The sequence below is a fragment of the Lissotriton helveticus genome, chromosome 12 (assembly GCF_964261635.1).
Source record: "Lissotriton helveticus chromosome 12, aLisHel1.1, whole genome shotgun sequence".
NCBI classification, from domain to species: Eukaryota; Metazoa; Chordata; class Amphibia; order Caudata; family Salamandridae; genus Lissotriton; species Lissotriton helveticus.
The window spans coordinates 676061500-676085632 of record NC_136073.1 but is presented as its reverse complement, the minus strand read 5'-3'; the positions used below and the strand labels follow the sequence as shown (position 1 = coordinate 676085632).

General features: G+C 45.0%; 1 protein-coding gene and 1 pseudogene across 1 annotated transcript in view; both read left to right on the top strand.

The window, feature by feature from the left end:
* Positions 1-24133, top strand: part of TSNAXIP1 (translin associated factor X interacting protein 1) — a 476958-nt gene that overhangs the window by 288938 nt on the left and 163887 nt on the right. The window contains exon 11 of the mRNA XM_078669989.1: positions 15052-15180. Within this exon, the coding sequence (XP_078526115.1) occupies positions 15052-15180 (129 nt within the window). The remainder of the gene's footprint in view (positions 1-15051; positions 15181-24133) is intronic.
* Positions 15254-18215, top strand: LOC144799270 (adenosine kinase-like; annotated as a pseudogene).

The following is a 24133-nucleotide window of genomic DNA, read 5'->3' as shown; positions in this document are numbered from 1 at the left end:
TGGATGGTCTAGATGATCTGAGTGTGCCTCGGGTGGACAAAACACGCGCAGTAGTGCTATCTTTAAAGTTTACCACAACACAGTCCCCAGTCTACCTCTTAACATCAGGGCCCAACTAGTTTACCCTTAGCAACATGTTGATGGAACCATCAATCTCCATGCCTAAATTAGAATGCAAGTTAAACCAGTGAACCATTTTATTTTTCAGCTCCTCATAGGATTCAGGCGTAGGCTTGGTCAGAGGGGGAGAATTCCTAAAGCCTACTACGTACAGAGTTGCTTCAGGAGGCAAATTAATCACTGTCCGTGTCTTAGAGAATAGAGGGTTAGCCACAAACGAAAATCAAGCCCTGCATTGGAAGCTGGGGGTCTAAAGAGGTAGAAGGGACATCAGATGACACCCTAACAGGCTGAGGAGCGTGTGAAGAGGAAACTAGCTCACTAAAGGGCTCTAATTGTCTATGTGGCTGGGCTGAACTAATCATATTAGTCACCCCACAAGATGAAGTACTCAGTCCCAGCAATGGATATGCAAAGTTTTTCATATGGTCCAAGATCTGTGATAATCTGGCTTCGATCAATGCTACCCTTGACATGAATGGATCAATTTTTGCGTTTAAGACAGCATTAAACTTGCCCAAGTGAGGGAAACAACCATTACATCGCAACTTTTACAACGCACTACCATTACAACAAAACTTTTACAACGCAAAAACCATTACAACGCAGGTATTTACAACGCAGGTATTTACAACGCAGGTGCTATTACAACGCATACCATTACAACGTAAGTATTGTTATATGGTTTTTTTTTTAATGGGGTATTTTTTGGGTGAAGGGTCAGTTTTGGGTTTTTTGGTAAAGGGTTATTTTTAGGGTTCAGGGTCAGTTATGGGTTTTTGGGTAAAGGGGTATTTTTAGGGTTCAGGGTCAGTTTTCAGTTTTTGGGTAAAGGGGTATTTTTAGGGTTCAGGGTCAGTTTTCAGTTTTTGGGTAAAGGGGTATTTTTAGGGTTCAGGGTCAGTTTTCAGTTTTTGGGTAAAGGGGTATTTTTAGGGTTCAGGGTCAGTTTTCAGTTTTTGGGTAAAGGGTTATTTTTAGGGTTCAGGGTTAGTTTTCAGTTTATGGGTAAAGGGGTATTTTTAGGGTTCAGGGTCAGTTTTCAGTTTTTGGGTAAAGGGGCATTTTTAGGGTTCAGGGTCAGTTTTGGGTTTTTGGGTAAAGGGGTATTTTTAGGGTTCAGGGTCAGTTTTCAGTTTTTGGGTAAAGGGGTATTTTTAGGGTTCAGGGTCAGTTTTGGGTTTTTGGGTAAAGGGGCATTTTTAGGGTTCTGGGTCAGTTATGGGTTTTTGGGTAAAAAGGTACAGGGTAAAAATAAAGTAAAATTAAATTTATATTAAATTAATTAAATTAAATTAAATTAATTAAATTAGAATTATTTACATTTGTAATTTAAATTATATACTTACCTATACTTACGTTGTAATGGCTTGCGTTGTAATAGCCCCTGCGTTGTAAATACCTGCGTTGTAATGCCATGCGTTGTAATGGCACCTGCGATGTAAAAGTTGCGTTGTGATGGCATGCGTTGTAACTGCATGCGTTATAACGTCATACATCCCCCAAGTGAGCATCAGATAGATGGTCCGGTAGATGATACGAACATAACATTAGCTCTGTCTACACACCCACGTTATCTGGATTGCATCCCTGTTTTGGGGGCTGCTGCATTTTTCCTGCGCTTGGACCTAGGGCTTACGATTAGACATGAGCCCAGTGATCTGGTGCTTCTGGGAAACGGGGAGTGTGGCCCCACAGGGGACAGGAGGACACTGTTACAATGGGGAAGTCGGACACTCAGAAGTCCCAGCTGGTTTTTGAACAGCGAAGTCCACCCAAAGGCTCGACACATCCTGCTTTGAACCGGACATTGGTGAGATGTTCAGGGATCTCAAGCAATCCCTCACGGCATTGATAGTAAAATTGGCTCTCTAACAGATAGATTCAACGGTTTAAAGGAGAAGGTAACCAACCACGACAGACGCATTAAACAGATCGAACAACGCACCACCACAGTGGAAGACGAAAGTTGTGCGACACGACAGAAACTCCTTAGCATTTAAAAGGTCCTGGAAGTGATTCGAAACAAGAATGAGGATTGCGACGCCATGTCCCGGCACAACAACCTGAGGATAGTGGAGGGGTTCCGTAATCCACCGCAATGACCTTAGTCGAAGACTATGTGGAAGAAATACTGAGGGCTCTATTTGGGGACTCACTACCTCCCATGTGTATAGTGGAGAGAGCGCACAGGTCGCTAGGACCGAGACTTCCACAGGGGACGCCTACCTGATAAATAATTGCCCACCTCTTAAATTATAGGGACAGAGCGCTGTGCTAAGTTTGGCAAGTGATCAGCAAACAATTGTTTACTAAGGGAACGCTGTGTCCTTTTACCACAACTTTACCTTGACAGTACAGGCAGCTAGTAGATAATTCATGCCAGTCAAAAGCTCACTACAAAAACTGGATGTCAAATACTCCCATCTCTACCCTTCAAAGCTGTGCATATTCCATGTTGGAAATGTCCTTCACGGACCCGAAGGCCACAGCTAGATTCATATGTGACCTCCGCCCGGCCAAGTGGACACCGCAATTGGAAGTGGACCCAGATGATAGTGGCCGTATCATTGACAATGACTGAACAAGATATGTGATGTGGCTTAATAGATGGCAGCTTGGGCCGGCCTCCACATGGCGGCAATGGCCAATCCGCAGGGACGTAATACCCTCTTTTTTAATGTTTCTGTTATTTAATTATGTGTTGATGTTTGCTCTATTTGCAGTAGGGCGTATCTGCTCAACTGCGTACACATTGTCCAGCCACCTAGCTACCTCCAGCTGGGACAAGCCAGGTACCTAGTGGCTCCCTCTTAGTGATGATTCCTACTTTACATTTGGTTAAATGCCATAGACGGTGATGTTGGGGATGGGCGGGGGTATAGGAGGCTGGCTTAGTATATGGTGCACACTTATTTCAGTAAAGCACCTGGCACTATTCCAGACAACCCTTATGGTGATTTTAGTGGTCTTAGACAACCTTAAAAAGCTCTCTAAGTGGTAGCTGTGGAGAGCAGCCTTCAGGTTTAGTCCAGAAGGAGTGTAAAGCAGCTTGTTTTACCAGTACTAATCATATAGTGTAGGTTAAATGAAAAAGAACCATACAGTGTAGTTATAAAATATGTGTTCATTATAAACACTCACTAACACATTGCATTATCTCCGGAGATATAATCACAATATACACAATACTTCAATTGTAGAACAGGTAAGTAGCACAAATACACAGTGGTCTCCAGAGGGAGACCAAACTATATACTAAGAAAGTGGAATGCGAACCACGACCGAAGTCAGGACTGGACCCAGAAGACTTAGAAGAGCTGGGGATTCAAGGAACTACCCATGCTAAGTCCCTAGCACCCCACAGAGGGTGTGTGCAGAGTGGAAAGATGACCGCGTGCTCAATACAAGTCAATGGGGAAGTCTTGTTGCTGTTTTCAAGAAAAAGGACCCTTCCCAGAGGACCCTGATCAAACCCCGTGTAAGATGGAACGTTGGAGATTCACCCCACCTGTGGATACCGCAGGAACCAGGATATCTACACCAGGGAAGGCTGGTGCATAGGTGCGAAGTGACTTCAGAAACCGCTGTGGACCGCAATAGAGGACTTCAGTGAAGATGCAGCTGGCGAAGAAGGGGAAAGAGTCCGGTGGAATCCAAGGATGGGTTCTTGAAAAGAAGTACCTGCAAGCAGAGGGGACAGAGTCTATGCCACTCTGGAATGACCTGAAGGTAAGGGAGACAAATGGCCACAAATGAACAAAGATGCAGGAGAGTTGGCGGTGACCTTGTCGCTGCAGCTGTGAGGATCACGTGACACTGTGGAAGACCAGGAGCCGTTCATGAGCTGTCCCACGTCAGAAGTCAAAAGCCAGGGTGTCAGTGTCTGGCGAGAGCACCAACAAGCCTTGGCAGCAGCAACCGATGAGGAAAGTGAAAAAGGTGCAGTGTCAGAACCAGCAAGGTCCAAGGGACTCACCAAACACAGGAGAGTCAGAGCAGGCCCTGAGCACGCAGGAGTGCACACTGGAGCCAAAGAAAACCCTCAAAAGGACCCACAGGCAGAAGGCACAGAAGTCACCAGAGGACCTCGAGCAGCTCACAAATTATGCAGGCCCCTAGTGCAGAGGATGCAGTGAGGATGAAGATCTTAGTTGCAGCAGATATTGGAGCCTGGAGTTTCATGGAGCCCGAAGATCTCTGGAGAAAAGAGACAACAAGCCAAAGCGAAGTCCAAAGTGCCCAGGCTGTTGAAGATGAAGTGGTTTTGAATTTGAATCTTGTCCCACGATGAATCTGATTAGCCACCCACAGGTAAGCCCTTAAGTACCGTAGGGAAAGGGTTGGGATGATTTAGGGGTCCCTTCTAGCGGAGGGGCAGGACAGAGGGGAGGATACTCCCATGTAATTTGTCCAGTTTCGTGCCAGAGCGGGAGCCAACTGCTCCCTGAACTGGTTCCAATTGGAGAATGACAGGAGGGCAGCAAATGTGCCTTTCAAAGCAGTCTGGTGGCGCTGGCAAGCGCCCCCACCCCAGCCCTATACACTAAGTCCTGTCTGGGAGGTGGTTACACCTCCCTGTGACAGGAAACCTATTGTTCTACCTTCCCCTGCTTGAGCCTGGCTCAGCAGCAGGAGGGCAGAATCGTGCCTATGGTCGTCAGCAGCACTAGCTTGCCGTTAGACCCTGAAAGGCTGGTACCAGGAATACAGGAGAGCCCCCAGTACATAGAATCCTATATCCAACACTGGAATCAGTGTTGGGGTAGGATTTCAACATGTTTGATACAAAACATAACCGGTTTGGGTGCAGCCAATATATAGTTAGACATCTCGTAATTGACTTATTTTCCACTATATATATATATAAAATGGCTGACCGCGCTTACAAAGCCAGGAGAATCGACTCCTATGTTTGTAGGTGGTGTCCTGCTCATGCAGGGCACCCTGACACTTATAACCAACCACCCTGCCTTCAGGATTCAAAGACCTACCTGCGGGGTGACTTATAGGTTTTAAGTGCAGTTATCTCAGATATAAGGAAACCTCTATCTGTTGAGCGGTGCAAGCACCAGCTCACCAAGGCTGCAATGGCAGGCCTGTAGTCACAGTTTGAGTGGTCTCTTATGTGTGGCATAATATATGCTGCAGCCTATGGGAGAACCCTGGTGCACCTATGCCCTGGGTACCTTAATACCACAGACTAGGGACTAAGAAGGGTCCCCCATTTGCAATTAGGAAGGTACATAAGTACTTACCATAGTCAAATTTAGGGAGAGAGCACAGTGACTGGGGTCTTGATTAGCAGGATCTCAGTCAGAATAGAATGAAAAACAGAATGACACCTGCAAAAATTGGAGGTGACCATGAAAGCAGATCCTACTTTCCTACAGGGGGCTATTATGCAGCCTATTTGGAGGGCTGTAGTCGGTGTATGGTGGGCCTTATTTGGGGTGTTTTGGATGTTGCATTATGCTTTTGATGTCCCTTTTTCTCTTCCACCCCCCCTCCATCCCGCTGGCCTCCTCTCCATTTGTTACCCCTCAGGGGGAGCATTCGAGTATGGGGAAGAGTCTGATGCTGACTTGCTGAATGAATGGATGCATGAAGAAACGAGTTGACCTGACTAAATTTCATCACATGGAATGTCAGGGGACTGAATGATAGGCGTAAAGTGAGATTGGCTCCTGCACACCTGGCTCGCCATGGGGCAGACATTTGCTTTCTACAGGAACTGTCCTTAACAGGACACACTTGTGCATGCTCGCGCGCAGGGTGGATTGGCAAAAAGTATGTGACAAGCTTCTCGAATTTTGCACGGGTGGCCATACTAATTAGAAAGGGACCACCTTGGCGCATGTGCATTGCTCTACGTGACATGCAGGGGAGGTATGTGATGCTGGTGGGCACGCTGGGGGGCTGAGGTGGACACCCAATCAGGCTGATATCAATATATCGCCCTAATACAAACTACACTGATTTATTTGCAGAGATCTGGAAGCTTGTTGACACTCTTTGACTGGGCGAAATCAGGAGATGGGGGGTGAGGGAGGAGTGAGGAGTACTACAATGTAGTGCTAGATGCTCAAAAAGGCAGGATTTAGTTGACTTCTGGCAGAGTCAGAATGCTAACAGTGAGGAGGGCACATGTGTGTTCCTGGCTGGTCAGTCCTGGTCGAGCATTGACTATTGGCTGACCTCCTGCGATGCAATGACTTGGGTCACTGCTGTGGCACACTTGCTCAAGACCCTCTCTGATCACTCTCCGGTCCTTGTCGAACTAAACATGCCCGAGTACCTGAGCAGGGCATTCAGCTGGTGGCTCCGAACGGAGCTTTGCGAGACCAGGTGTTTTGGATACCATTTGGAAACCATTAGACCTGCAATTATAGAATATTTTGCACTCAATGAGGGTACGGATGAATCCCCTTTGACTTTATGGGAAGCTTTCAAGACTGTTCTATGCGAGGAATGCATCGCTAAGCAGGCCGGGGTTATGCGATTGCTGCGAGGAGAGCTCAAGCGAATCAAAGAGGCGATACAAGCATTAGAACGGGACTTCTTTACCACTAGGAGATACTGAGCTGCATCAGAGATAAAATTGGCGACTTTGGGGAGGCAGCCCTATGTGAAACTCACTACCTTGGCAGGGAGACTATTGCTAGGAGATATGGAGAGGGGGACCATGCGGTTAAGACACTGGCAGGCCTCCGCTGGAAGCCTGGGCAAGTGATTATATCTCAGAACTATGCACTTCCGAAGATGGGTCAGGCGGCCGTCCAGTCAGAAATGATATCCTTTTACTCCTCATGCTATTAGCAACCAGGAGGCATCTCCCCCTGAGCTCGAGGAATTCTTTGACTCCATACAGCTGCTGTGGCTTGAAAACAGCCACCGATCCTACCTAGACAAGCCATTTACGGAGGAGGAGGTTGCCAGAATCATTTGTGGCTTGCCGGGAGATAAGACTCCAGGCCTAGACAGCTTATTGGCAGCATTTTACAAAGAATATGCGTCATTATTAGCCTTGCACCTCATAAATATGTACTAGGAATCACTGGACAGAGGAAAGCTTCCTCCGTCACTTCAAGAAACGCTCATCATTACGTTCCTGAAACCAGATAAAGATACACAGAGGTGTGACTCTTATAGGCCGCTGTCCATGATTAATCTTGACAACAAAATCCTTTCAAAGCTCATAGCATCAAGGCTTCTCCCCCTGTTGCCTCTTATGATGCAACCGGATCAGTGCGGCTTTTGTACCCGGCAGGGCCATGGCACATAACCTGTGTACATTCTTCACCACAATGCTAGAAGTGGACCAATCGCTGCGGGGGGCTACGATTGTTTTAGAAGCCACCAAAGCATTTGATTCTCTCGAAGGGCCATACCTCTTCATTCCTCTAACCTGAGGAGGTCTGAGCACCAAATTCATTAAACTGATCACCCTCCTATACTCCAGCCCAACCGCAAAGATCAGGGTAAATGGAGTGATATCCCCTCCATTCTCAGTCTCATGGTTGGGGTGCCCACTTTCTCCCTTGAATTTTGCTTTAGCGATAGAGCCCCTTGCGGACCGCCTACGGACGCACCATGCACACCGAGGCTTGCCGTTCTCCCCTAGGGTGATACTCATCTCTCTATTCGCAGACAATGTCACATTATATGTTAAACGCCCAGCTGAAAATCTAGATCCCCTGATCAGAGAGTTGTAGGTTTGGGTGTTATCGGGAGTACTTACTAACTGGGAAAAGCTGGGAATTTTCCCGCTAACTGAGTTTACGGAGAAATTCCAATAGGAGTTCCCACTCTGTTGGGCGGAGAGCCCAGTGAAATAGCTGGGAATTTGGCTAAGCTGTAACGTTGAGGAACTATGGTGCTCCAATTATGGCCAACTGATGGATTGGCTGGAAAAACACCTGAAGATCTGGACGGGATTGTCTTTATCACTGACAGGTCGGCTAGCTATAGCAAAAATTGTAATTTTGCCCAAATTCCTCTATTTATTTATTAATCTTCCCCTTTTACTCAACAACAGCTTTAGGCGGAAACTGCAGTCAAACTTGATCTCTGGCATGGGCTGGGAAACAACCCAGGGTCTCTTGGGAAATCTTAACATTACCCTTTGGACAGAGTGGACTGTGAGCACCTGACCTAGATCTCTATTATAGTTGCGCTGAGGCACAGTTTAGATTTCACTGTGTATTCCCAACGCAATTCATGGCTCCCACAGTGCCTGAATATGATCAAGTGGCGCTCACCCTCTGTGCATGGTTCAGCACCGTAGAGCCCACTGGAAGCGCTGTACGCCCCCTCTATACCACTACTTAGACATCCCGCCTTCCCAACCGTCGCAGAGGCAGGCCCAGCAGTAGGACTGAAGAGATTTCAGCTGAACATAATGGGAAATGCGTTCCCAGAAGGGACCTTCATAGAACCTCATCAGGTGCTGGAGGGGGAGGAGTTGAATGTACTAGACAGAATGACCTGCTATCAGCTTCTGGCCGCACTGCACGCGTACTTCCCAGCCGTGCCGTCCGGGTTCCAGGCACTAAAGAGCTTTCTGAAGAACCCCTCCCCTCACAAGTTGATCATGCAGCTATAGACTGATATGCAGCTCACAGTGCCAATATGTATCCCTAAGACGCGGCGGGAATGGTACGTTCTGCTTGGCACATTGATCTCGCAAGAAGAGTGGACTTACTGCTGCGCACAGGCAAGGGAACTGTCCCCTAACTACTGGCTACATCTTATTCATTTTAAATTCTTACACAGATTGTAGAGGTCTCCCGACTGGTTATACAGAATAGGCCTGTTAGATGATGCACGATGCTTGTGATGCCGGGCTCCTGGCGCAACCTTCTTACACCTGTCTTGGGAATGCCCAAGCATTAATCAATACTGGGGGAATCATCTTAGATGAGATGTTAGAATTGAGTATAGAACGCTCTCATATGACTGCGCTGTTGGGGTATGTGAAGAATGTGCCGGCAGGTAACCGGAAACTAACAGCCATGCTTCTGCTGCTTGCCAAACAACGCATAGCGATGTACAGGAGCCACTGCCAGGGTCCCCAAAGGGAGGATTGGCTTAAAGATGCAGCATTCTGCAATAGGCAGTTGTCAGCCTTCTGGGACCTCATGCCTATCCAAGCCCGACCTGAGACATTTGGGAGCCGCTACAAGCTTAACTTGCGGCTGCGGGCGGGAGATGAGAACCGTTCTCATTCCCTAGTCCATGGAGATGCTGAATAGTACTGGAAAAACAGATCAGACTGACTCTAGTGAGCGTGGTCACGTTCATTAGGTAAAACATGAGTAGGCTGGCCACCCCCCTCCTTTTCCCTCGCCCTTCCCCTCCTGCTTTCCCTTCCAATTTGTTTGTAGTTTTCTGTGGAGCGTCCTGGATTTCTGTACACAAATTTTCATTGGGACAATGTTGGGCTCCTGCTTTAGTAACCGACATGCGCAGGTTATACAGAGCTTCGCTCCCTTTTGATTTTTGTTTAAATGTGTTTTTATTGATTTTCAAAAATTATAAGATTCCATTACAATTGACGTATTACAATTACATTGTATCTGCATTTCAATACAATTATGGCGCATGGGCCAATGTACCAGTGATGCATCTCTAAATTAAACGTCAATGCATAACAGTCAGGTACAGTGTTTTCGATATGGGTTTGTTAACCTGATAAACATAGGATTAGGCTGCTTGCAACAGAACATTGGTATAACAGATAACATATCACATTGGCTCCTATATTTGAACTTATATAATTAAATCTTAGCAACACGATGCACTACTGATGTCTGCTAGCTGCAAAACTTTTTCACTCTTCCTCACGCTGCGCCTGGGTATAATCTAATTACTCTGTTCCCCAACACACAAGGTGCCAAGGTGCATGCCACACTATGCTGGTCTTGATGCATACTGTCTTAGCTGATGTGGACAGTGCTCAGCTAGCGGCTTGCACCCAATTTATTAAACACGTTTCAGGGGCAGGTGTTGGTACAGGTTATAGGATCCAACAGTGTTCCCTCGAATCTAGCTCACATTCAGTTCAGGTGGACTGTTAGGACCCTCAGCCTGAGTCCTCCAGGTTGCACGGAAATCCATCAGAATTACATTCCAGTTCCTCGCGAGTGGTTGTTTACGAATACCCATCGCATTCTCCTGACGCAGTGTCACACTCTCCGCCTGCGCCCAGCAGAGATGCGATTGCACCGTGTAATCAAATGATTGGCCATTATGAGTCCCAGATCTATGTACCGAGATGTCGCTTTATGCTTCCGGGATCTGCAATATAATCCCAGTATACATACCTTCCAAGACAAATTCACTTCTCGCTCCGTGCACTGCGCTAGGGTCTTGGTGACGGCTCTCCAGTATGATATTAAAGCAGGGCAGGACCAAATGATATGGAGCAAATCAGCTCCCGCCTCCCGACATCACGGACAGTCAGAGTCCGTACGTTAAAATACTTATTTATTTTGTCCAGCGGCAGGTAGGCTGTATGGACTATGTAGTATTGGGTACGTCGGAATCTTACGTTACGTGGGATTCGGGCGGGACCCTCAAGAATGACCAACCAACCGCGGTCAGCGCATGGAGGTTGCAAATCAGTCTCCCAATGAGCGCGGAAAGAGCTCAATAGCGGCGCCGTATGCGCTGTCATCGCCCCAGCGAGCCATCTAACGAGATGGCGGCCTGCACCCAGTTCATGCAAATATTGCACCACTAATTGTGTGGGCAGCTCCTTCTCTATGTTGCCCCACGCCATCGGCAACGTGCCTATAACCGCTGCATGTAGTAAAATTGCCCCGTGCCAGGCCTGAGTCGGCTGCCAACGTCTCAAAAGGTAACAGCTGCCCCTCGCTATAAAGATAACCAATCGTGAAAATGCCTGCCTCCTCCCAGTGCATTAGCTCCGCTCCCGTTTCAGCACCGTGTCTCCTGGTTTTGCCCACCACAGGTAGGGACCGTGCATACAAGACCACGTTATGCCTGACTTGCAGACTTCTGGTAGCAGTAACAGACTACTTCCAGCATCAGCTGGGCCAGCGGCTTGCCTCTCCTGTTGGGGTGGCACAACTTGGCCACTTGCAAATGTGTTAGAGCAGGTGCCTGGCTCGCCAAATCTTCCAGTTGCTGTGCGCTCAACCATCTTGCCACCCATTGGAGTTGAGCAGCGAGGTAGTACTGTTCCATATGCGGCAGCGCAAGACCTCCGTTCGCTATCGAGAGGTACATTTTGGATATGGCCACTCTGCTCCGCAATGCGCCCCAGCCACCCTTCTTATATCTACTTCAAGGTTCTTGAACAGCGCCGGCTTAAGGTGGGATGGCAAATTTACAAAATACTACAATAAATGTGGGAGCACCACCATATTAACTATTGTGAATCGGCCCATGACTGTCAGTGGCAGTGTGCCCCAGAAAGATATCAGCGCACACACCACAGTAATGGCACGCAGCAAAATGCCATCCTGCAAATCTATCAGATCCCTGTATATGCGTATACCTAAATATCGAAATGGAGATAGCTGCCAGTGCACCGGTCTATTGGCAATGGCTAGGTGTGGGTTCAGGACGGTATCCGCAAAAGGATACAGGCACGACTTGTCCCAGTTCGCATGCAGACCTGAGACAAGTGCAAAATCCAGCAGCGCCCGCTCCACAACATCGCAGGGCAATCTGACGTCTTCAAGATATATTAACCCCTTCGATGCTCATGACGAGCTCAGCTCGTCATGCAGTACAGTGCTCCTGTGCTCATGACGAGCTGAGCTCGTCATGACCACACCCGTTTTTATTGCTGTCCAGCACAGCAGAGGAATATCTCAAGCAGGGATGAGGTTAACAAGTAATCTGCATATAATGACACTCCGTGTTGACCATCACCTAGAGGAATCCCCCATTCTACTTGTGACCCACGTAGCAATGTAGCTAGGGGTTCGATGGCCAATGCAAAGAGAAGTGGCGACAATGGGCATCCCTGCCTGGTGCCTTACTCAATAGGAATCTGGTCAGATAGGTATGGGCCTGATTTGACCGTGTATAAAGTAGCTGAACAAGGCTCAGAAAGTCAACTCCTAAATCATAAGCTTCGCTCCCTTTTGATGTTTAAAAAAAAGGAAACACAGAAGTTTATATGCTCTTTCATAACATCCTGTCTGTATCCACAAATGTATTAAATAAACAGAAATACAAATAAAAAAGATAGCTTGTGGAAGTATCCATTCAGTAGAAGCGGTCTTACCTCTTTTTTGAAGAACGTAGAGCGGTTTGTCCTATTTTCTGGGGGCAGTGTGTTCCATATTCTTGGGGCTAGACCAGAGAAGGAGCAGTTTAAAGTCTTCTTTTTTCAAGTTTTTTTAGCCAGGTAGACAGGTGTGTTGTGGTGGATGACCTCATGAATCATGCAAGCTATCATCAACTGGATTCTAGCTTCAAACGGGAGCCATATTAGATGGTTGAGGTCTGGGGTTATGTGGTCATACCTCTTGGGTCCTGTGATGAGCCTAGGAGCTGAATTCAATGTGTCTTGTAGTGGGGCCAGCCTTACTTTAGGTAGGCCTGCCAAAGTAGCGCTTCTGTAGTCTAAACAGGAGATAACCAATGATTGAACAGCTAGATGAAAGTCAGCAGGTGGTAAGAAAGGTTTGATTTTCCTCAGTTTTATTTAGTTGGTAATTGGCTCCCCTGTTGGTGGCAATGATATGATCTTGCATATTCAGGCATTTGTCCAGTGTTATACGTAAAAATCTAGTGGAATCGATCACGTGGAACGCAGTTAAGAGGAGTGAGTTATTTGAGCCATTCTTCTATGGCGGAAAAGTGATTCTGAAGTGTGATCAGTAGGAATTCAGTTTTAAGCATGAGGTGATTGAGGGTAACCATTGTTTTGTTTTCAGTAGGGTGCAGTTGAGCAGTTTGATGTCTTCAGGTGAGGACATTTTCAAATACAATTGTTTATCATTGGTGTACATATGGTAGTGAATGTGTAAGAGCTTCAGAAGTTCGGTAAGAGGTTTCATAAGCAAGTTCAATAAGGTGGGTGAGAGTGTGCATCAGGTGGGTGAGAGTGTGTGGATCCTTGAGGTACTCCAATAGTGACTGGTGTGGTGTCAGATAAGGTATGTTGGACTTTGATTCGTTGTGCTCTATTATGAAGGAAGGAAGCAAACCAGTTTCAGACAGGACAGATAGTCCCATCTTCTCAAGAAGGTCAATCATATTATTATGTTTGACCTTATAGAAAGCAGAGTTTGCTAGTGTTTGGACTTTGGTTGGTAAATATAGAGGTAAGACAGGTCTGCATTTGTTTTTTGGAATGGGATGACCTGCCCTATCGTTAAGCAGTCAATAAACAGTCCCTAAGAGATAGATGCATTGACAATCCTTGTTCAGAGAAGGAGTATGGAGGGGTTCAGCTGTTTGATGAACTTGGTAGGTAAAGGATTAGTTGGACCAAGGGAATGTATGACTTTTGTTATCTAAGGAAGAACCAGCGTTATTCATAAACACAGAGGGCCTTATTACGATGTCGGTCGGAGGCCTTATGACTGGCATGGTCGGTTTAAATTCTGACTGGCTGATTAGGATACAGCCGGTCAGAATTGAAACCAGCCAGTTATTCCGACTGGCATCCGACAGACTCCAGGAGGCTGTCTGTCAGTTGGAGACCGTCCTGTAATCCAAATAAAAGGAGCTTCCGCCTTCTGGATTACGATGCACGCTTTCCAGCAGCGTTCCATGCCGATCTTTCCAACATGAAAATCCTGTCGAAGGTGTGTTTGGGGGCCCCTAGCAGGGCCCCCTTCTGTAGTTTGACTCCGGTCGGGGCCGAGGGGATCCTATGGTGCCCCCTGTTGATCACTGCACCTTGTGGCAGGCACCTTGAGGTGCCTGCCACGGGGTGCAGGGATGAACACAGACTCCCATTTCTCAATTGGAGCTTGTGTTATGGCCGGTTTACACCCTTAACACAAGCTCCCATTGAGAAATGGGAAATGTGACTGCACCATGTGCGGTTGCATTGTAATTAGGCGGTCTGGATCAGAGGTTGGTCGGTCCCGTTTCCACATCGTATTAAGGCCCATAGTTATCATTATGCCTTGATTATGTTAGTGACGTCTATTTGGAGCTATCAAAATCCTAAATCTATATGTAGGTATACAAGGTACACACAAATGGCAAATTGCAAGTTTAACTCTTAATTTAAACACGCGGTTTAGACAGGTCTATCAAACCACGTGACGCTGAAACCAAGTATCACTGATGGGATTCTTGGCCTAGCCATACACTAATCGCCCTCAGCATTATGCATACACACATCAGCAGCTACTTTCCCCACTCTCAGGATGAGTGAGATGATGTGGGTAGCGCCTACTTTTTGCCTCTTTCCCCGAATCTCCAGCTGGTTGAAACGATTGGCGATGACGTTTCTTTTATTGAACGTTCCCCTTCGGTAAGCTTGAAAAAGAACACAATCTCTAAAGTTTTGAAAGATGTTGCAACCCCTGGCCTTTTTATCCATGGGCCACAAAAATGGACTGAAAGTGCTTGGACCAAAGGCTCATCTCTCTGTAGCTTAGAATATAAACACTATACGAAAAAGGTATGTTGGTTGTAAATGGTACAGTTTCAATATTCTTTGTGCTTAAATCCAATGTTTGATGAATGGTTGACTCCAATTCTGAAAATGTGCACTCTCCTTAATTTTTACCTCTCATATCATTAATCCTCTTATATTCATCTTTGCCGCTCTACATTTCTCTTTTCCAATCTGATTTCCCGCCCTTTCTTTGTTTGATTCATTTTACGTCCCTTCTGTGTTTCTCAATTCCTTTTGCCATCTCCACTTGCACCCAACCTCGGATTCCCTAACCCAACCTCCTGTGCTTATTTATTTTTTCTTTTTAACAGGGGACAGGCCTGGGTGTTCCTGTCCATCTACGACAGGACGATCCTGTCAAAAACCTGATGTTAACTCACAAAGATGTGGTGAACCTACTGAAGGAAGTCTGGAGGGAGAAAAACATGGCCGATCAGGAGGTAGTGTAATGCAACAGAAAATATTTGTTCCAGAGCATCCATTATAAGGCAGGTTGCCATGTCTCATGTAGACATGGCCACTGAAGTTATGTGGCAGGTAAGGATCAAATAATGCCACAGGGGTGACAAAATTATGTGGCAAAGGAAATGCAAATAATGTAGGCTGCACTGTGATCAAGGAGCAATTAAAAGGCACAGCAGAGGGCATCATTTGCTAAATATTTTGACATTTTACACACATTGATACAAGAAAGAAAATCCAACTTGAATTGTTACTCACCAACATTTAATGATTTTATCTTGCATGGAATTTTATTAACACATTCTTTCTACCTAGCAGAATAAAATAGTTTGTGTAAGGCATGTGTGGTGTTCTGCTCAAAGTTGTTAAACCCACACGTGCACAAATCTTGTGATACAAGATGCTAATTTTTTATTTACCACATCTCAATTAAGTTCTAAAACTTGCTTTCTGTTTCGGATTTCCACGGTGCGTAAAATATATGGCCTCTTTCATCACCTGTTTCTATGACTACCCATACAGAAAAACATTGTACAGTGTATATTTATTAAGCATGCTTCTGGCTAGAAAGCACTTGAATCAAGGAGTCAGAGGGATGGAAACCATTTGGGGCAGATTTCCTTAGAATTCATGCTACGCGGTGCAGCAAGGCAAGTAACTAAGATATGACGTGTTTCGGCTCTCTCCCTGCACTGTCCCACTTGAGGCTGCACAGCGCTAGCGCAGAATCTGTTTAATGTAACTCATGATTTAAAAATACATCTGTAGGTCAGAATGTGTAGAAACATACACAAAGACTCTATTTTTCCTGTAATGATCTGTAACGTGCAAAGAAATGAACATGTTGCATTATTCTTGATAAAGTACCCCCTGCCATGCACTATAAGGATATTGCAAGTCACCAATAGTTCCATGAACATGTAGAAGCTGAGTTCCTCTATAGGGTCATGGAACTCCCATGTATAATAACCTCTTTAATGGCTGAATACAGGAATTGATAAAAGTAGACTGTGCACACCTATTTCAGAGCTATTAAACAAATATAAACAACTGTATACGATCCGTGTGCTACGCCTTCTGGGTGCTGCCTGTCACATGATCAATAAATCTGAGTATGGCCATGCAGGAATTAACATCATTAAGGAGGCAAGCTAACTTTTGCAACCTGACTGTGAGAAATGTATCCACTTATAATCTGTCTATTTCAGTTTCAGTTTAAAACACACACAATCTTTTGCTAAATTCTATAAATTATGCAGCAGATGATTGGCAGTGTGCATAAGTAACTGCGGCTGCAGAATCAAATTATTCAAGTCTCTCCAATTATAACCACTTGGCTTACCATCACCACCTCACAACGTGTCTACACCGCTGGGGAAGCATCCAGTACCAGATCACGCGTGTTCATTTGCACCAAGGTGCTACTGAACAGCATATACTGATCTGATATAACTTTGCGACATTTTATGGTGGTAAGTGTTGTTTTACGCAGTGCCGTCTTAACGCATGGGCATACTGGGCAGTTGCCCGGGGGCCCCACGAGCATAGGGACCCCATGCAGACCAGAATTTAACACAAATTTTCAGTTGAACATTTTTATTCCTGTGAGTGGTTGTGTAGGCAGGGCCCAGTGCACTGCTTTGTCTGGGGGGCCTATAATGTAGAAACAGACCAAATGCAAATACTCTCTATGTTCCTCTCACCCTCCCTGTATATAACCTTCCAAATATAAAATGAATAAAGAAACACTGGGTTTCGCGAGCAGTCACTCATCCTGCATGAAGTAGACTGACGGAGAAGTCAGCTGGTCCCCCTACCATAAGCAAGCTGAATTTCAGCTCAATTCAACTTAAAAAAAGACATGGACAATGAGAAGAATTCTGGAGCATACTCGGGACACCCCCTGCACAGGTAAGCTGGTTTGAAGGCTAATACCCAGATTTACAAATCTGTTATGCAACACAACATTCATATTTTCTGTGCAGCCTTCTGCAAGGGAGAAAAGACAGTAAAACTACCTGCTGCTGGAGCCATCCTGCAGGCTGCTGCTTGGTCAAGGGTGCAGAGGTGAGGTTGCACTTTGTAGCATAGAATTTGTTCTGGAGGCCATCAGATCCTGTCCAAATTTCTGTGTGTAGACAAACGTAGAATTACAATTAATTAAAATTAGAATTAAGTAAAAAGAAAAAGTTTTATTCAACGGACTGTGAGGTGTGGGACAGCAAGGTCATAGCAGGTTGGGGAGTGGGCAAGTGAGCAACAAAGGCATATGAGCTGCGGGTCTGGGATCAAGCCAGCCACTAGAATGCTGACTGCACTCTCCGCGGTATCCTGGCCATGCTGCAGCCCATGGGAGGCAGCAGTCTCCTTACAGACCGGTCAACAGGGAACTGAATTACCTGCATTACGGTGGTTAACTGATATCTTAGCTATCATTGTTCCCAGAAAAGGTCCCTTGTGGCTAACCAGGCTTGCAACTACCTGCTACAGCAGGGAAAACACTTGTACCTTGCAGACAGCTGGAAGCTAGTGGAAAAGGCAAAAGTGTACTACATTGCAGATTTCTTTCTCCCTGTGTCCTCTATCCCCGTACTGACCGTTGACTCAGAATCCTCCGAGAGCAAGCTTTTTCGACTTGACCCGTCCGTGACTTTCATCTCCCACTTTTTTTGAAAATCCACTTATGCAGGTCATGCCATATGTTGACATCCTGTCTGGGAATGAGAGGCAAGCACTTGCATTTGCTCTGCAGTAGGATTTTGAGACAGAAGACTGATAAAGATTGCCCAGAAGATAGGTTTTGCGCCAAGCGAACTGTAATTGACCCGCAGATGATCAATTTCAGCCATGGCTAGAAAGACACCATCATGGCTGCAGCGGTCACAGTGGTGGCGTTCCCGGTCTTGAAAGTTGCGCAAGAGCTGGAAGTGGACACAAACTTTGCAGGAGATGCCTTTGTTGGATGCTTGGTGTTGCAGTTGGCTTCAGCTGTCCCCTGGAAAAGTGCATTTGAGCTGGACATCATGCTGCAATAAATCTTGCTGCAATATATTCTGCAAACGTAGTCGTTCACAGAGTAGGTTGCACGCTTCCAGCGGAGCTAGCCTTAAATGATACAATGAGCGCTGCGGAGTTGGCCAACACTGCTGTTCTTAGCAATCTCATCATACCTAAACCAAATCCTCTGTGCTTCTCCTGAGACACACACAGCCTTCCCCTCTCACCTGATCTATGTAGTGGGCCACACACCTCTTGTGTGTCTTTTTCTCGAGATGACAGTGCGAGGTGGATGCAGTGGCCCTACCCACTCACTGCTATCACCTCTCTCATGAGAAAGGACCACATCCCCTACAACACGTATGGGGCTGCATTGCGTAAAAAATTCTGGTAAATTGTTGTTCAGCGTTTCTTCATTTGCTCCAAGTCATCGTGTTGTCCTGCCAGTGTGGTCTGTGTGATTGTAATTAGTGCTTTTGTTTCCCAGTCCTCTTGATTGCCTTTTGATCTAAATTCGATTTACAGAAGCTCAGTCTGCAGTTTACCCATTAACGGAAACATTTGCAGTGCAGAAAATACTGACCACGAGGTACAAAATGAATTAATTATGTAGGCTACTCTGGCCAGGATGTGCCAAGCAGGATCAGAAACGCTTAATTTCATACATGTGATGTGTACTTTTGGGTATTTTGAAAAATATGCCATCTTCTATTTATTGTAGTATTTTATCCAGAAACCCAATTTATGTTTCACAAAAATTCCTGGATTTTTTTAATAGCATCTGACTGTACCAACACGTTTGGTTCTCATATCTTCAAGTGATGTCTTTGACACTTCCAATGACTAATTCTTGCTTCCGAGCTCTACTGTGACATATTAAGGCCCCAATCCTATGCCCACAACCAGACAGCCTCTGTCTGAGAGTGAGGTTCCATGTGGTCTATGATTTATTTTAAACTGACCTTTTACATGCCCTGCTGGAGGCTCTTCTTGAATCCAAAAAACCTTCATTAACAACCACGAGACCAGAATCAAACAACTACAGGAATACTAATTTATCATATTTCCTAATGTAGTCAGACAGAAGACTTATAGTTTTCTACATAGCCATCTTTGCACTCTAAACAGTAGTGTTTGTAGCATAAAAAGCCCTTTATCAATACTTTGTTGACAGTTTTTAAGATATCAGGGACTCATAAGAAAGCATTCAATCCCTTACACACACTCATTTGTGTAAAAAATGTGAGAAAAGGCGAAATGACCCCTCACGGGCGCAACACCAAGTGGGCAACTGGCAGGTACTCACCAGATAAGCCCATTATTATCATCGTTGGCGGTCATTAAGCCCAACAGAAAAAGTGTCCAAAGGAAAATGTCAAATGTACAGGTGCGTGTAGTGAAGTGAAAGGATAAATCACACCTCACAGTGTGGGAAAAATAGTGGTTACAATTGAAGGGATTCACTCGATGCACAACACTTTTATTCTTTTACTCAGTGAACCCGCTCAAATTAAAAAACAGCATAGGATGCTATGTATGCATACCACTGTTAGATGCCAACATGTTTCTCTGCTTCACACATTTTATGCAGATTCATCAGGGCCGAGCGTTTTTTCACCACAGCACCGAATATTGGACACATCAATCTAAAAAACTGTCAACAAATAAAAATACAAATAAAACATTGACAACATGCATAGATGTAACTCCTCTGGATATATTCTAAAGCTCAATAGATACTTCATTGAGCATATTTACCCTCTGTTAGCCACCGTGTAGCCTACCGGCTAAGAGGTTCATAGGCTAAAAGGTTCTTCAGGTGTAACACTTTGCCAGCAACACAGTGCTTCAACAGTCACAAGTATCTGTGGAACAGACAATGAACAGTTAGCCGCTACGTCTAAACTAACAGAACTAGTCAGTCTCTCACTAGAATTCTCATTATTGGAGAGTGTATGTTGTAACGAGATCATGATATCAAGAACTCGCGTTACTTTACTCACTGCATGCCTTCAACTGATCTCACCTATCAAGATGTACTAGCAGTGATTGTATCTACACAAGCTGCCCCCTCTCTCACTCTCGAAGTTCAGCTTAATCATAGTTTCTGAAAGTCTCTACAAATCACTACAAAAGAACCCCCCTTGCCTGGAAGCTCACAAATGGTGTCCTACCTTGTTACCACCTCGGTGTCATGGGCTATACTGTCTCCCTATGTACATTGTAAATCACATTTTCATTTGTAAGGGTTACAACTCACACAGGTATTTACACCTGACTTTGTTAACCACAGTCCACAGTCAGTCTTTAACCTCCTTACCGCCCAGGCAACACGGAGCGTGTTGTCTCCCTCTGCGCGGCATCTCCCTCTCTCTGCTTGCTTAAATTCTAACTAACACGACCACTCACATAGTCTCGCGAGGACAGGACGCCATTTTGAAATGGGATAGGGATCTCATTCACTTCACAACAGCTTAACCAAGTCAGCCATACTTCTTTGGTCAATGAAAATAAGGTAGTCAGTGTACTTTTTTTTATTTTTTACAAACCACGAACTCACTGCAACTTTATTCAAACCTTTTTAAAGAATTTATACAATGAACGGAGCTTCATGGTGAGTTGGTCAGAAGACCCTGACAATTATTAGCGGTCAACTCGATCTCTCGTTGTCACGGTATCTCTAATTCTTAGTCAGTGCATCTTATGGTACTGTCCTCCCACACTCATAGAATTAAGGCTAGTGATGTATCACCATGATAAATTGAAGGTATACATTCTGCTGGAGTCCTATTTCTATCGACACCTACGAGATGCTCTGAGATGCAACCGAGAGGCATACTGAGTATAATGGTAAAATATCCAATGCCACATGATGGATATATCGTATTCACAATTTTATCCCCTCAGTAATTAGTCAGAACCCCTTGTAAATAATAGTACAATGCTTACATTGCCTCTGTATTATATTAAGATGGAAATCAAAGAATGGTGGTAGATGATCAGTCACTGTCTAGGGCCACACTCACTGTTTTATCTTTCTTCTAGTTAGACATATCTCAGAAAAAACGAGGTGTGTTAGTCCTGGTTATTAACACTCAAGGTATGCTCTATAATACATCACACCACCATACAGACTAAAGTGCAGAGCTTCCCTATATTGCACCCAGCCAACCCAGTTATTTTGTTTCAGTGATAGTAAGTCGTACCTCATACATTGAGAGATACCTCAATTCTGCTGATTCTACGAAATGTGTCAAATGGAACGGGTACTGATGGTTAATTCACCCTGTTCCACTTGATCACCTCATTCAGCCCCATTTGATCAGTTTTTTCTTTAAATATCCAGCATGCCTCCTTAGTGAAGAGGGCTTTTTCAATATTTTGGTTAGAACTTCTCACAGTTTCAAGCACCAACCACGTAAAACTGTGTTTGGTGGTATGACAGTGTTGAACCAATTTAGTCGTCAACTTTCCTGCTTTTATAGTACTCAAATGTTCTTGAATTCTCGTTTTAATTTTTCTGGTCGTGAGGCATATATAATACAGGCCACACGTACACTGCAACCTGTATATCACATTAGGGGTATTACAGTTGCTAAATCGTGAGAGGAACCATTCACATCCAGAGGACAATGTCACACTTGTGGTTTTCCTTGTTAATGAACATACCGAACACATACCGCATGGAAAGTGACCCTTGGGAATAGTACTTTCTTTATTCTCACGTGCAGGTAGGGCCCGGGTGTGGACCAGTTTGTCCTTGAGATTGCTAGATCTTTTAAAAGCACATCTCGGAGGGGGCATGCTAAAGTTGTTATTAGATAGCAATGCCCAATGTTTACGTATAGATTGACGTATTTTCGTACTCAAAGGATCATATGTCATGACTACTGGTACACACTCCTTTTTAGTTCTTTCATTCTTTTCGAGGAGCACACTCCTAGGTGTGTTTAATGCCCTTTTCCTGGCATTCTTTATGATCTTTGTAGGGTAGTGTCTCTCATGCAGCTTCTTTCCTAATTGCTGGGATTGTTCCATATATCCCTCTGTGGAGGAACAATTCCTGCGGTAACGCTGGAATTGGCCCACAGGCAAGTTATCACTTAAAGCTCTCGGGTGATACGCGTCATACAATAGAAGAGAATTTCTATCAGTGGGTTTCTGGTGGACGCTAGTCTGAAGAGAGTCTCCAACGACTTCTATGTCTAAATCCAGGTATACAGCCTTATTTGCACTGTATGTCCACGTGAACCTAAGACTGGCATCCTGAGTATTGAGCCAATTCAGGAAAGCTAACAGTTCCTCTTCATTTCCTGTCCAGATGCATAGGACATCATCAATATACCTCTTCCAGAGGCGAAGATGCCTCTGGAAGGGGTTAGTGGGATGTTCCACCACATGTTCTTCAAATTGCCCTACGTAAATACGTGCTAGGCTGGGCGCCATTGTTGCGCCCATTGATGTCCCCGTGGTTTGTAAGTACAATTGGTTGTCATAACTGAAACAGTTTCTGGTTAATGCTAGTTCCACACATTGCATGACAAAGGTTTGTGGAACATCATAAAACCACTCCTGGGCCCCCAAGGCGCGCGCTGCTGCCACCAGAGTCGCATCCTGGGGGATGCAGGAGTAGAGAGATTCAATGTCAATAGTGACAAGGAATTCAGCATCACTATCAAACTTCATATCAGCGATTGTATTTAAAATCTCAGTCGTATCTCTGACAAATGATTTTTGATTTACCACTGATTCGCGAAGAAAAAAGTCTGCAAACTGCGATAAAGGTTCGAGTACTGATTGAATGCCCGAGACAATCGGGCGTCCCGGGGGCGGGCGTTTGGGCTTGTGGATTTTTGGTAATATATAAAAGGCAGGAGTCCCTGGCTTGTCATTCACCAAGAACTATGCCTCCTTAGTTGTAATCCACTTCTTCTCCTTAGCCTCACTCACCATCTCCCGAATCACTTTTAGTAAGTCATCAGCAGGGTCATTACTCAAGGGACGGTAATTAGTTCGTACAGTGAGGAGTCTCTTCACCTCCTCGTCATAATCAGTAGTATTTCAAACTACAACCGCTCCCCCTTTATCGGCTGATTTTATAGTTAACAATGAGTTGTTCTGTAAACTCTTTACTGCATCCCAATCTTCTCGTGTCATATTTTTGTACTTATATGAATTATCCTCACTTTCAAACTTTACAATATCCTGAAGTACCTTTGACTCAAAGACTGCAATTTCAGGTCCTAAAGTAGAAGATGGAGGGCAAAAGGTAGAGGGTTTTCTTAGATTGGTGTTATAAATTCCCTGTTCGTCACTGTTCTTATTGGCAAAAAACTTCTTCAGTTTAATTTTTCGGACCGTCTCATGGAATTCGACCCTACACCTAAAGGTATCATGCGTAGGGGTAGGGATGAATCCTAGTCCTTTATTTAAAACTCGTTCTTCGCTGTCAGTGAGAGTATGGTTCGATAAGTTCACAACAATACTCTTCACAACTGGTTCCTCCCGCGACTTCGGGTCACTCTCGGGGAGTATGACTGCCAAAAAACCTTCACCAAAATGGCCTCCATGTTAACATTAGAGGCACACACATTTCTGCACGTTTATCTTTCCATCCTTCTGATTGCTGCATTTTTTCTCTCGTATCAACTGCAGTTTAAGTCCATATCTTTCCAACATTTGTTCCAAAGGTTTACCCTAACCGTTCTGAACATATTGATAAATACCTTCTTGAACTTTTCATTGAAAGGGGGGGATTGGGGATTCGAATCATGGTGTCCGTCTCAAATGAGTATTCTCCCTAAAAGAGGGTTGTTGTCACAAAATGGAAATCTGCTCATGCCCCCACATCAACAGATGGCATCTGGTGGTGTGCAAGTGGGCCCTGGGTGAAGATAGTGTGTAAAAATGCATTACACACATGGCAGGTAAGGC